General features: G+C 35.8%; 1 protein-coding gene across 2 annotated transcripts; it reads right to left on the minus strand.

The window, feature by feature from the left end:
• Positions 1-247: 247 nt before the first annotated feature.
• On the minus strand, positions 248-11,467 carry LOC108672056. Of its 2 annotated transcripts, none has more exons than XM_018159672.2 (2): positions 11,269-11,467; positions 248-5,305 (listed from the first exon to the last, which is right to left on the minus strand). In XM_018159672.2, exon 2 carries the CDS (start codon positions 5,262-5,264, stop codon positions 2,880-2,882), a length of 2,385 nt encoding a protein of 794 aa, XP_018015161.1. In that variant the 5' UTR covers positions 5,265-5,305; positions 11,269-11,467; the 3' UTR covers positions 248-2,879. The 2 variants fall into 2 exon arrangements, with proteins under 2 accessions (XP_018015161.1, XP_018015162.1); XM_018159673.2 differs by lacking the exon at positions 11,269-11,467 and adding an exon at positions 7,876-7,905.
• Between the last annotated feature and the right edge of the window lie 3,258 nt (positions 11,468-14,725).

Genomic DNA, 14,725 nt, shown 5'->3' on the forward strand with positions numbered 1-14,725 from the left:
TTCTAGACATCGCAGAATTCTCACAGCTCTCTGGATTTTCAAACACACAACTCACTGCCCCAATCCTGATACTCTTTTTTTCTGCTCGTTATCAAACTAGTGTGTAACGTGCCGTCCTCGAAGTGCGTTTGAATCAGACGTCACGATAACTGCTTCATAGAATTAATAATAATAATAGTACTCTAAAATTGCAACCACTGGGCCATCTCTGCCCATTTCGAGATTTGTCGGTATTAATCTAACTACAGTCATTCTTGACATTTTTATTCGAATAATTTATTATGTGCAGCGAATAAACCGTAGTAACTGCGTAAGTAAAACCTCAATCGTAATGGTAAGTGGGTAAAACTAAAAACTAAGAAGGTTCCTTGCACGCCACTCGTCCACGGACGGTAACTTGGCTTGAATACTTGAAAAGAATAATAGCGCCTCTGTTGTTAATAAGAGAGCGCATATGTAATTATCTCGCAACAATTGAGCTAAAGGCTACTTTTCGAAGTAGATTTTAAACAAAATTTAAAACTAAAGAATTACCAGAACGATGGTGTTAAATTTGAATTAGCTTTTAGTAACCCGGATCCATTGTAACTATCTGAAAAGATCTTACTTATACATAATGAAAAAGCAGCTTTCATTTTACAAATAACTGACTTTTTATTCATTTCGTATTCTAAATACATTAATCATATTGAATAAATTAACTGCATTCGAATTGATTCAATCGGCTGTATCACATTCAAAATGACAAGCCTTAGTTGGCCAAGCCTGAGAGCAAAAGCCCCCAAATGGAAGGAGACATGCTTTAATAAAAAAAATTTATCGCCTTTCGGGGGTATGGCCGAGCGCCGTCCAATAAATGAGGATGATCGCGAAAGGGTTGGATATTTTAGTGCTGCCATTTATGAACCACTCTTGGCCGAGTGGTTATGGTCGCCAATAGAGCAGCGAGTTGGGGTTGTAAGCTCGCTATTATTAGCGGAATTTTTGTGGTCAAAATCGGCCAGGTGGCGGGTGATTACAAATCGGCGCGAGGCCAACAAAGCCGTAACAAAGCTGTCCTCACGATGCTACGACAGGGTGCCAAGTAGTACAAGTTCAGAGCGCCGCAACAGGAGCACTGAGTTACGTGTTCAAGACCCGCAGTAAGCTGTCAAAGTTATGCCATGTTCAGCATATGCGACAGGCCTAGTGGATTAATTTTCCACGCGCACACAGTAATTTATTTATTATTATCAATGTATAACTAGTACTACTCTACTTGCATTGTTACAAAACTTCAGATGCTCGAAAATTCTACAATTCAGTTACAACTACACTTCAGTTGTACTTGTGCTAGGAAGTTACTAAATTCAGAAGTTCATCACGCTGTATTGGGGATTTGATCATGTGTGACAGCATTTCTTTGAACCCGGCTCAAGCTTGCGTTCAAGTGGATCGTGTAGATAGGTACCTTTTGTTGCTGTTGTTGTAGTTGCCCATCCTAGTAGTGGCGACAAGGAAGGGGGGGGGGGAGGTGGTGATAGGTCAGTTTTTCAGGGCAGTCAGGGTACTGGTAGTCTATGACCATCACTGACCGGCTGACCCGCCAGAACCATATTTGCGTTACCCAACACACTGGACAAGCAAGGTACTCATTTATCCACCAGAATTAGATGAAAGGCTTATTTGGCCATGAGCTGAACTTCGTGACTTCGTGTAAGTACTTGTCCTCAGTGAGACTCGATCCCGGGAGCTGCGTGCGAGAGACTGAGTCTCTCACCACTGCACCACAGCAGCTCATCAAGATGCTCTACCAGATCACAACGTGGTCAACATCAGGTACTCGAGTAATAAACCTGAAGCCGACGACAATCATACATTAAATAAGTTCAGCAATAACATATACGTAAAGGTCAACTTATAAATTACCTGTCTAGCAATGAAGCAGTGGGTCCTTAGCACCTGGATGATCCTGATACTACACAATATAAATCAATATTTATACATAGATTTCACATCAACTGTAACAACCTTCCTTGAGTTGAAACACGAGTTTCAAGGGTAGTTAAGTGAAGAATTACAAATAAACCTTAAATGAGTTACGGAATAATATAAGTTGCACAAGATTCTCTTATCATATTAAAAAAAAGATTCATTATAAATTTTTATTTACACAGCCTTTTGTTCCTAATACAAGACACTTTAAAATCAAGTCGGGTAATTGATAATTAATGGATGAAGCTCATGCAGCAAGTGTAAATTAGCACCTATATATAATAAGTGTGCGTATTGCTGCTAACGCGCCCACGTTAATACTTTAATAGTAGCAATGACTCTAATCAGTCGTTTCACCTAGAGCAGCATTATTAATTTTATATTTAGAAATGTAGAGATTTATATATGGATAAATATTTTTGCAGCATGAAATTTCAGTAGTTCTTCTAATCTTGTCCTACCAAATATGAATTCTACAGACTTTTAATCACTGCAATTATACAAATGGTAAATTTGATTTGAGAATATTATAAATTATAAATAATGCAAAAATCATTGTTGCTTGCAAAATACTACATTACAAAATACAAAATTCCGTTCCATGATCTATAAATAAGAATAGCACCCCTATTTTTTCAAAACTGCAATACAACTCAGATGTAATGAATTGAGTGGATCAATAATTAATAAAATATCATGATTAAATAATTCCATAATTTTCTCTTTAATGGAAAATAACTCATTTTCATTGTAAATTATCTACGTCATACTAACTGGATCTAGAATTTGATTAATCATTCACCATATTTTAATCACTAATCCAATAATTTTGAACAATAGTTACTACATCAGCCACAGAACTCCCAGGACATTACTACAATTAATTTATATCAAGGATTTATATATCATGTATTTCTTGTTGAGTTGTATAACAAATCAAGAATTATTTTGGTCTCATGTTCAGCAGTCAAGGTATTAAAATATTCTGTCAGATTTCCTTCATTATCAAAACATATATCATGTAATTTTTGAAAAACTGAACAAGTTTTGGTTCCTGCTCCGCATAATAATTGATTAGATAACTTATTTATATCAAAGACTTCTTTTACAGCCAAGAAATGATTTATATAACATTTCTTTTTAATGAAACATAGATTATGGAAATCAAGTAAAACGGATGCAGCATTAGACCCTGATATGAACAATATTTTGCTTAAATTGTATGGTGTAAACTTTGCTTTAATGAAATCATTTAAACATTTTGTTATGCTCCCATCTACATTAAAGCAAACTTCATGAAAATCCTTCAGAGCAGAACAAATATTATTTCCTGCTCCATGCAACACTCTGGATAAGAGGTTTGGTGTAAAACTTATCTTGATGAAATCACTCAAATATTTTGTTGGATTGCCTCGTTCATCAAAACAAATATCATGAAATTTTGTAAAATTATCAGCACCTTTACTGAGGATGAGGCATAAATCACGTGGCCTGAAGTTGATGCCAGGCTTTGTAAAATCTTTGAGATATTTTGTTGAATTCCCTTCATTGTCAAAACAAATAGTATGTAATTTTTTCAAAGTGGATGCTGAATTAGTTCCTGATGAACAAAGTGCACATGATATGTTGCGCATTTTGAAACCTGCTTCCATGAAATCCCCTAAATACTTTGTTTTGTTACCATTCTCATCAAAACAAGTCTCATGAAAATCTTTTAGTGCAGAATAAGCGTGAAGTCCAGCTCCACTCAAACTACCTGATAAATTATTAATCTTGAAGCCTGCATTAGTGAAATTGTCTAAATATTTTGTTGGATTCCCATCAGTATCAAACCAGAGATTAAAAAGATTCAAAAAAGCTTGTTTGGCTTTAACTCCAGTGCCACTCAAAATACTAGAAATATTTGATAGATTCACCCCATTATTCTCTAGAGCTTGTAAATATCTAGTTGGATTTCCATGCCTATCAAACCATAGGTTATATAGATCCTCAAAAGCTTTTTTAGCTTTACTCCCTGTTCCATGCAAAATATTAGATATATTATGTAAAGTTGCTCCATTTCTGTCAAGAGCATTCAAATATTTGGTAGGATTACCCTCATCATCAAACCAGAGGTGATAAAGATCCTTGAAAGTTTGATCTGATTTAACTCCTGTTCCACTCAAAATACTGGATACATTGGTTAAATTTACACCATTTTTCTCAAGAGTTAGTAAATACTTCGTTGGATTTCCATTGCTATCAAACCAAAGATTAAACAAATTTACAAATGCTTGCTTAGCTTTTGCTCCTGTTCCATGTAACACACTAGACACATTGGGCAAGCTCACTCCATTTTTCCACAGAGCTTGTAAGTATTTAGTGGGATTTCCATCACGGTCAAACCACAAATTATGAAGATCCTCAAAAGCCTGTTTAGCCTTATTTCCTGATCCATGTAAAACATTAGATATATTAGATAGACTAACCCCTTCTCTTTCCAGACTTAGAATATATCTAGTTGGATTTCCTTCATGATCAAACCAAAGATTATATAGATTTTCAAAAGCTTGCCTAGCTTTTGTTCCTGTTCCACTTAAAATACTAGACACATTTGACAAATTCACTCCATTTTTTTCCAGAGTTTGCAAATATTTAGTAGGAGTGCCTTCATTATCAAACCAAATATAATAAAGATCTTCATAAGCTGCTTTAGCCTTCGTACCAGTTCCATTCAAAATACTTGACATATTCAGTAGTTTAACTCCATTTTTTTCTAGAGTTAGTAAATATTTTGTTGGTTTTCCTTTTTTGTCAAACCAAAGATTATAGAGATCTTCATAAGCTGTTTTGGCTTTTGTACCTGCTCCGTTTAGAATACTGGACATGTTAGGGAGTTTAATGCCATTCCCTGCAAGAGTTAGTAAATATTTTGTTGGATTCCCATTTTTATCAAACCAAAGATTATATAAATCCACAAAAGCTTCTTTAGCTTTAGCTCCAGCTCCACATAAAATGCTTGACATACTACAATGAACTTGATTTTCATACACAACCTCAAACATTTTGCTGCCTTCATGGCAATAAAGAAAACAGTTAAATTTTTCAAGATGAAGCTTACTTGCTACACTTTGAGCAAATTTACTTTTTGCTTCATCATCAAGATGATGTAATTTGTGAGATTTTATTCTTCTTGGTTCATCATTATCTTGATGCAACCTTTTAATTCTTACATTTTCTCTACCTTCACTATCCATTACATTATATATTTTATAATTCTTGCCAATATTTCCTTTATGGTCCATGCTCATCAAGTTTCCAGGCCAGACTGCAACAGCAGAAGCTGCTTGTTCTGAAAAAGAGAAAAATGGAACATGGTTCAGTGGGATGAGTACTGCTTGAAATATCAAGCTAATTCAACACAATCAAGAATTAAAGGATGAACACAAAAGAAGTTTAAAATCAAACAACCTATTAATTGTAGTATTTTGAGCATTCTAACTCTACAAAATTTATAGAGTATCAGAGAAACAGGTATATTTAAGATTAGAACTAAGTGTCAATGAGTGACTTAAGATGCAAAATATGATCTAACTTAAATAAGCATATTATGTATTAACCAAATTAAAACACTCAAATTTAACTTTTAGGCCAATTGATAGTACTCAATTCTCTGCAATTTTATAAGACAGCAAGATAAATAGAGCATTGTTCCTGTCACTTAGCTAATCATCTCATTTGATTTTTAAGGGGACTGGCTCAGTCCTGGAAAAACTTCTGCATTTATCAACTGATTTTTCTGAAATTTCACACACATACCCAAAGGTTAAATACTGAACAATTTGCTCATATGAATTTTACGGGAAAAAATGAAAGCAAACATGAAATTAATAGAAAACAGCAGAGAAGGGAGGTACTTTAAAAAATTTATAATTTTTGCAAATCACATGCTACAATATCATGACACATTTCATTCAATTTGAAACAAAATTATCAAGCCGCTAATAAATTATCTAGCCGCTAAAAAATTATCTAGCATGAGCTCCAATTTTCCTCATTGTTTTTCTTTTATGAACATTTTCCCATTTTTCTACATTTTTCCCTGCCCCCTGTTATGGGCTGTCACTCTTACTGCAGGAGAGTGGTGATTACTTGGATCCCACTTGGGAAAGTAACACTCCCCCAGTTCCAAGTTAATGTTAAATCATTTTGAATCTTGACTTTCATCGTGAACTTTACTTATTTTTGTTTATCAATGCTCTCCATCTCATACTCTTTGCCCTTTTTGCAGACCATTATTTTATGTGTCAGTGGTGATGCAAATTCCAAATCTCCTATCAGACAATACCCTATACTCACACTACCGCCTGTGGTTGGTTAGTAGTTACCAAAATATACTTTTTTAAATCACTTCTCATATATTCATTGATAAAGATTTTAATGTCATGTTTTCAATAATACTGTTATAGATGAGAAATATATTTTTCTGCTATTCTGCTTGATAGTTTATTGTGTATATATGTTTTGAAGTTTGTATTGATGTTTGTGTTTAATAATAGTTATGTGTTGTGTTGATAGTGTAAATATTTTACAGAAGCGTCTCCAAGTACTTTCATATAAGTGACCCATGCCCCGGTTGCCTGGTTACCCAGTTGTCAGGTTTCCCCATTATACGGTTATTTGGGTATTTGGTTATCTGGTAGTCCAGTTTTGACTTCCATTTTTTACACTCATGTTAAAGCATACATTCTGTAAAAGCTTACAAAGATATATAAAGATATGCTCCCTGTTCATATGCAATCATCCCTGGTTTATCAATATTGTTGTGCACAATGTGCATTTGCGCACGTCGGGATGACGTCACGTAATCTTTATTCCAGGGTCTCTGAGCATAAGGGCAGGAGTTGTAGAACTGGACAGTTGCTATCACGCCCACCTCATTCGGCTGTGCGTGCTCACGCCAAGCAGTGTGATGTCCCTATTTCTGACAGTGACTTTAGGGTGTTAGCTTCCACCTCTGGGACTCGAGATTTGCGCATTTTAGAATCACTGTACATCTTTAAACTTAGGCCCAGTTTGAATTCAGCTGCTAGCTCCAATCCCCTTGAAATTGTTAATAGATAGTTTTTTTGCTCCGTCCATTACTTGTAAATTTAGGTTTTTAATTTTGTTCTGTGCTTTCAATGTATTAATTTGTGACATCTGATTTGTGATTCTAGATTCTACGAACTGACGATGGAGCTGGTCTACGAAACGTTTTCTACAAAGATATGAATTTTTGTGGACTTTTCTTTGCTTTTAAATTCTTAGTTAATTTGCAATTTAAGCAAACAAGTGATATAAATTCATACCGTTCAAATCGCAAATAAAAGAGCTACAAATGATGCAGGCTTTTTTTCTAATTGTGTTATAGTTTGGATTTTATTTTGCAAAAAGGAGGTGGCAGGGGTAAAATGAAAAAAATTCTGAAAAATTAATTAAAAATGCTCCCATAGAGAGGACATAGTATGTTCTTTCATGGAGCATGCATGGCAGAAGTTTGACAGAACTTCAATGTCTATCACAAAGCCAGTGTTACATTCACCAACACAACTGATGCCAATGTGAGACTTGCGACCTCAAGTCATCCATGTTCCATCGTAGCTCACATTGAGGTCAAGAAGTTTGTTGCAATCTTGGAAAGTCTGACAGCTATGCTTCAGTCCTGAAATAATCTCCTTTTGCTTCAATGCATAGAAAGCAATCATTTGTCTAGACAAAATGAACAGTGCAAATTGAATGATTTGTTTGAGAAGCAGTTGAGGGACAGTGAAGCACAAAGTTGTCAGCAACCAGCAAAGGCATGCTGTTAATAATTGAATGAAATACCAGGCTTACATCATGCAAATTGATGTGACTAACTTAACCGTCAACTCCACTCACAGTAGCAGCCTAGTGCAAGTTGGTTTTGGCTTGACATTGAGTGCACGCACTCAGTGGAGATCCCTGGTTCCATGCGAGTTACTACCACTGAAGGATCGCAAATTGTGGCAGGATGGAATTCTAATTTCAGAGGTTCATATATTATTTCGATCCACCAAGACCACTTCTTCTATCCAACATCGTTATTTGAGGCAAAAAATGAAAAAAAAAACTTTCAATCATTTAAATCTCAGAATGGAATTTGAATCAAGTCTATTTATTGTGAAATCAAACTAGACACAACCATAACATAAGTCTGTGACACCGTCTTGTGAGAAGTAAACAGAAAACGCCATGTGAATGTAAGCAGTGAAAGAGTGGAAGTTTATCTCATAATTTTGTGTGAAATCGAAAACTTTGTGGGTGTTGTCCAATCGTGAGAATTTTTTATGAAGCTGGATGTGTTTTTTTTTATTTTAGAACGTATTCATTGCAAAAATGTGTCTGCAAGCCTACAGATAAACGACTAGTTAACTTGATTAGTCGTTGGCAACACGGGATTGGATTTCAAACCACGCATGATTTCGGAAGCACGCTACGTAGTTTCCAATGAGCTCAGTTTATAAATTTTCATTGCAGTGGAAGGTGGTGTAACACGGTGGTAGGGTTGGTATTTCGATACGTTTTCTTAAATTGACATGAGAATATATTACCTATACAGAATTCCACACTGAATTGTGGGGCACTGTGGATTATAGCTAACCAACTTTTTGAGCACTGAAATAGGAACCAAGCGCATGGCTTCACCATCCTTATTCACCACTACATCGCGTGCTTGCACTTCTGCAAGCACTTCCTGCGGACATTTCGGCGGATTGAGGGTAGTGAGTGGCTCAGGTATTTCTCCTACCAGTGCCTTTTTAGAAAGCTTTGCAAAATTAAACTTCTTCTGCTGGACCATTGTAGCTTCAAGATCTGCATAAAAAAAGGGTTAGAGAAAAATTCACAGAACCTTCACTGACCACAGCTAGAGACACACTGAAGTGCATACAGAACACTGAACACAGCCCGTGCAAGGCTAGCTAATGTCACGCAGCCAAACAATAGTCATGTACTAAAAGCAACCTTGTGAACAAACTAACACACGTAGACATGCAGCTTACACCATTGGAAGTGCAAAATTGAGACCCTTAAATTGATACACTCATTGACAGCTGAGGCAAGGTGAGCAAAATTGCCAGCTCAAAATTAGCAAGAACCATTGGTCAGCTCTGTAGGTGTGATACAAATCAACCAATAGTCGCACAGTAAAAAAATATAGCAAACAAACTAACACACGCATAGACATGCCAATTACACTATTAGATGCTACAGATTTGAAGCTTTAAATTCATAACAAAAACCAAAAAAATATAACTCAGTACTCACTGCAGTGAGTGACAGAGAGCTCATTTTCTCATCGAAAAAAACTTGGTCACGGATAGACAGACAGACAGACGGACGGATGGACATGGCGAGCACAATAGTGCATTTTTTCCATAAATGAGAAAATGCGCTAAAAAGGCAAAATTTTTTATTTTTCACCAAGTCAGTCTCCTTAACAGTACTAAATCACTTCAGCAAATATGACAAGAAAGCCAATAAACCTAATCTAGGCATGCAAAGTTAAGGGGACCGGCTACCTTATAAATCGGAAATTTCGGCTTTTCTGTTTTCTTGACTCATTTTGTAGCTGCTGAAAAAGTGTGTCTAACGCAGTTTACCACATGTCTGTGCATGCTATAGTTTTTGTGCAAGACAATTTTAAAAATATATAAAATGAACATTTATCAACAATATGTACAAAGATTTATCTGAATTAAATCTGTATATATAGATCATTACTTTTGTTAATTACTAAGTGTTTGCACTCGTTTGAAAGCTACAAACAAGACGCGTTCAACAAAGCTACTACCATAGATGTACATGCAATATTTTTTTGTGTAATGCAGTCTTAAACTCTTATAAAATGATCATTTTATACCATTATTTACTAATAAATGGTATTTATATGTCATTATTTAGGTTAATTGCAAAGTGTTTGCACTCGTTTGAAAGCTACAAACAAGACGCGTTCAACAAAGCTACTACCATTGATGTACATGCAATAGTTTTTGCTTAATACAGTTGTAACGTTATGTAAAATGAATATTTCATATATATATTTATATATAAAAAGTCCAATTTATAGCTTATTATTTACGTTAAATTTGACATAAATAGGTCTAAAGACGCTTGCTGGTACCCTGAATGCAAATAATTGGCAATGGGAAAGCTTGGGCTACAATATCAAGGCTTTTTTGGGCATATTCTTCTGTTTTCAATGAATTTTACTTTATTTGGCTCCCCTGAACAATTTAAATTTTTGTTTTTTGTCTTTTTGAAAACCTATCCTCCTACAGTTTTCAAGCTAAAGCAATGAGAGACATATCATTTGATTCATAAAGACCATACCTATCGATATAGCCATCCCTTTTTTTTAATTTGTGCATGGTTCGTCTTATATATGGGGGAGAAGGGGGGAGGGCAGGAAAAAATGGGAAAAACACGCATAAAAAATAAACTATGGGGAAAATGAAAAAACGGGATGGCAGAGTCGATAGGTATAGTCTTTACAAATCAAATGATATGTGTCTCGATGCTGTAGGACGATATTTGTAGGAGGAGATAGATTTTCAATAGTACCCGTTTTTGGCCATTTTCTATGAATATCACATTTTCTATCAATTTTTTCGGAAAACTCATAGGAGCAAAATGTTATTTTTTTAAATTTTACGTCTGTATGTGAAGTTTCATGATGATCGGATAATAACTGTAGAAGTTTTTACGGAGGGTAGCTGGTCCCCTTAAACAATCATGCACTGCTCATAATCATTAAAATTCCTTATTCTAGTTTTATCAAGTTTACTTTTAAAAACTCAACTAAATAAGTAATTACAATTGAAACTTATTAAAAAACTATTTCAACAGGCAGCACAAGTCCAGTAAGACCTCTAAATGCTGCAGTTTAACTAATGATTTGAACTGAGCAAAAAATTACATATTTGTACATATATATTTGGGTCCTGTCAGCACAACATTAATCAGATACAAGAGTTTTCTGAAGCAATCTTTTATATACACTTGAAACACAAACAGATTAGATGGAAAATTTTGGATGCTGATTGCTTAATATGGAATGCATGAAACTATTTTTAAAAATTCATTCAGACATTTTGATTACAACTTCAAAACTCATTTCCTGAACAAAATAAGCTTTATTCTCAGAAAAATGCCATTTCTCCATCAAGATTGATATCATAAATTTTAATAGTTTGAGTCCAGGCTTAAGTTAATTTATTAAGAAATCTGTACTGCCATACATCATAGTCATACCTGCCAACTTAGAGCCAAGCAATGAAAGCAATGTCACAGAGCAAATCCAGGCGAGGAAATGTAGAATGAAGGTACCAAGGTGTCTAGGTAGTTTTCATCTGTACTATTTGGAGTCTGAAAAAAAACACAACTAAATGAACATTTCAAATTAATGTCCTTGAATGACTTGTGTCATAGGAGCAAAAACTGAGTTAGTTATTGAAAATTAAAATTAAAAAAACAATCATTGATTACTTTATACTGTAGTCATGTCTCTGCCTTTGAATTAAGAGAAGGAAATTGATAACATTTGGTTTGAAAACTACAGACAAAAGCTAAACATCTTCAATCCATTTTTAATTCTTGCCAAAGATAAATGAATCATGGAATTAACTTCAATGAAAACTATGGCAAAACCTAATAAGCAGAGGTCTACATCAACATCATTCAGTTATATTACAGGTCTCCATATTAGTGAGGAAAATATCTACACTGAGAACCCTACATGGAAATAATGCGACTTTAGACTGATTTGTATGTCTGTTAATGAACTCTGCAGATGGCTTAGGCTGCAAAAAAATTGCCACCAATTCTGCAGGACGCACAAAAAAAATATTTAAAATCTAATTCTGCAGTGCAATCAAAAAATTGAAATCCGTGCAAAGTTTGAAGCATGAAACAAGGAAAATTAGTCAGATGAATGCCAGATGTGCCAAAGAACACTGGAACAGTAGCTACCATACCAGGCACAACATTGTTGCCAGAAGGCATTATTGCTTTTTGGCCACTCCAGCCATCTGTGTCATCAATCCAATTTTTATACCTGATGCATCCTTTTGTTTCATATAGTTTTAGTACAGATATAATAATTAAATTCCATTCAAGCCAAGTTTAAGCAAGTAACTAAAATGCTGCCAAGACAGTTGAATGCATCTAGTTAATTCTGCAATACTGTTGGCTGAGTGAGGCTCTTCCAGATAATTTATATATATATATATATATGTGCGTGTCTTCCTCAATACTGTACTGTCCACATTTCTTTTAACCATTGCATTATTTATCTGCATCACTGAAGCACAACCCTACCATAACTTAGCTAACTTTATGTTTAAAGTGTTTACAGACATGATGGTGATGTGGTCCTTGTTTTACCTATTATGAGATTTGATTTTGTTGTATTTTGGAGTTTGAGTTTTGGTGTCAATGCATTTTCATATCCATTTTACTGCCAATAGCTCTTATTTCCGTTCAAAATCGATTTTCACGACAGCAAAATTTAAACATTGCAAGTGACATTAATAAACTCAATGGTCAACTTTTGGGAGGCTTGAAAATTTGAGTGAAATAAAGTAAATAATTAGTGTAAATCAGTTTTGTATCCTTGATGACTAATTATTATAACAAGATCTTTTGGATTCAGATCAAAGCAGAAGAGTTTAACTTGTTGTGAACAACGGAATTGCAAACTGAGGTCAGGAAGATCATGCATAGCAATCAAAGATTAAACATTTGGTGACCCCAGAATGACATCGAGAAGAGAAAATTTCAGTGATGGATCGCATCAGACTAGGAAGAGGGCTTGTGCAAACCCAATTTATGAAAGGCATCAAAGCCATCCAAGAATTGTTGACGGCAGAAACTATGCAAGAAGAATGTTGCTGTCAAGTTTACTGCACTGAGGAACAATCAGGTAAAGCTGTCGGAGTTAAACCAGCAGCTGCACAACCTCATGTTTACTGAAAAAACTGATGATAATGTCCTTAGGGAAGAATTTCAAATATGTGGCGAGTACGACAAAATATTCTTCAATATGGAGTTGGAAGTAGAAGAAGCCTTGTAGTCCTACAATGAACTTGCTCCGCAGGCACCCCATCAGGCTAAATGCAGCAGCACGGCCAAGATAAGGTCGTACAAGTTACCTCAGATTGAGTTAAAAGTGTTCGATGGGAACTTGCTAGAATGGCTTGTGTAACCGGAAACACCGCCGCGAAGTTGAAATATTTACGGGTAGTGTGCCAACTTTCGTTCTGATCCTAAACACAAGGGCTAAAGAGTCGCTCTTTGGTCCGGCTCTAAATTCCCTTGCATTGTAGAAAGGAGTAATGATCACGATGAAGTTTTCATAGTATACTGGTAATCTTCAGGCAAATACAAGTTTCTTCATACAAGGCGCACAATTTATTATTCTTCTTAATCCAAAAGTTTGCGGAAAAAGGTTTGACATTTCAGGGGTACAAACAGCCAAAAAACCACACAGTATGAGCCATAATACACAGCTGCGAATAACAAAATGAATAGCAAATGGCACGGGAACTAACTGAACCGAGATGCCATGACCAGCCGCAGAGATTGGGGGTTCTAGCCCTAATACACCGAGTAATCACAAACGGATAGCAAATCGTACGGGAACTAACCGCACCGAGATGCCAACAACCACACAGGAACGGGGTGGCAGTTACGCCTCAAAAGCACGACTGTTGGAGGGTACTAGCCCCCAACAAGCTGCTGACAATTAACTCGAGTGCAGAGGTTATTAGCCTCTACCTCGAGGGTGCAATTTGAACGGCTGTTAACCGCCCAACGCAGCCAAAACCTGGAACTATCCAAGAACTCCACCTACGCCGTTGTTAGTCCGTTAGAGGAACTCATTAAAAGTTATACCCTGAACTGAGGTGGAGTTTATTCTTGGAAGCCCAAATTTGGCTCTGCCTCCTTCGAGTCAAAACCGTGTCACCCCAACCCAGCACCACTGAGCATACACAACGTCCGAGTGCACACAACGAGGGGGTAACTCAGCTAAAATGAGCTTACCTAAACACTTTGTTTACAGTGTACAAGAAACAGGCTACTAAATTCGTCTATATGCAAAGATATAGACAACATTGACAACATAGTATATTACAACAAAATAGAATCTTAATATAATCTTTTAGTCAAATAATGATAAGTGAAAGTTGATTTAAGATAGATTAACTGGAGGATAATTACCCTGAGTTGATACCAGTTTGTCAATAGACTAGACAAATGAATATTGACTAAGCACTATCAAATATAATGAGAAGTACTATCACTTAATAAAATCAGATAAAGTCCTTTGACAAAATAATGGCACATTAAAGCGAATAAATCCAAGGTCAAGTAATATTTTACAATCAACATATCATAGAGTAATTTATTATTATAATTAGGTTTAAAGGCTTTGAGTGCTTTTGCACTGCCCAGCCTGATCTCAGTCATTAGTTGGGGATAAAAGGAAGAGGCTTGGGCCAAGCCCAAGCTAGAGAGCTCTGGGTAAGAATGTGGATGCAGCAGGCACCCAAGGTCAGGAGACTTTTTTCATGCTTCAGAGGTGTGAACCTCAGAGAGTAAGTTTGTCATGCAAATTTCCAAGAACATGCGAGCCCATGCAAAATGAGTCACAATGCTGAATGGAGAAGGCGTGCCGAGTTTCATCAAGACATTAAAGTGCAGCATGCAT

This window comes from Hyalella azteca, unplaced genomic scaffold (genome assembly GCF_000764305.2).
Source record: "Hyalella azteca isolate HAZT.00-mixed unplaced genomic scaffold, Hazt_2.0.2 contig1081, whole genome shotgun sequence".
Classification (NCBI taxonomy): Eukaryota; Metazoa; Arthropoda; class Malacostraca; order Amphipoda; family Hyalellidae; genus Hyalella; species Hyalella azteca.

Bases quoted from the DNA above. Each gene is read 5' to 3' on its own strand.
- LOC108672056 (XM_018159672.2), bottom strand. From the start codon at position 5,264: ATGAGCATGGACCATAAAGGAAATATTGGCAAGAATTATAAAATATAT.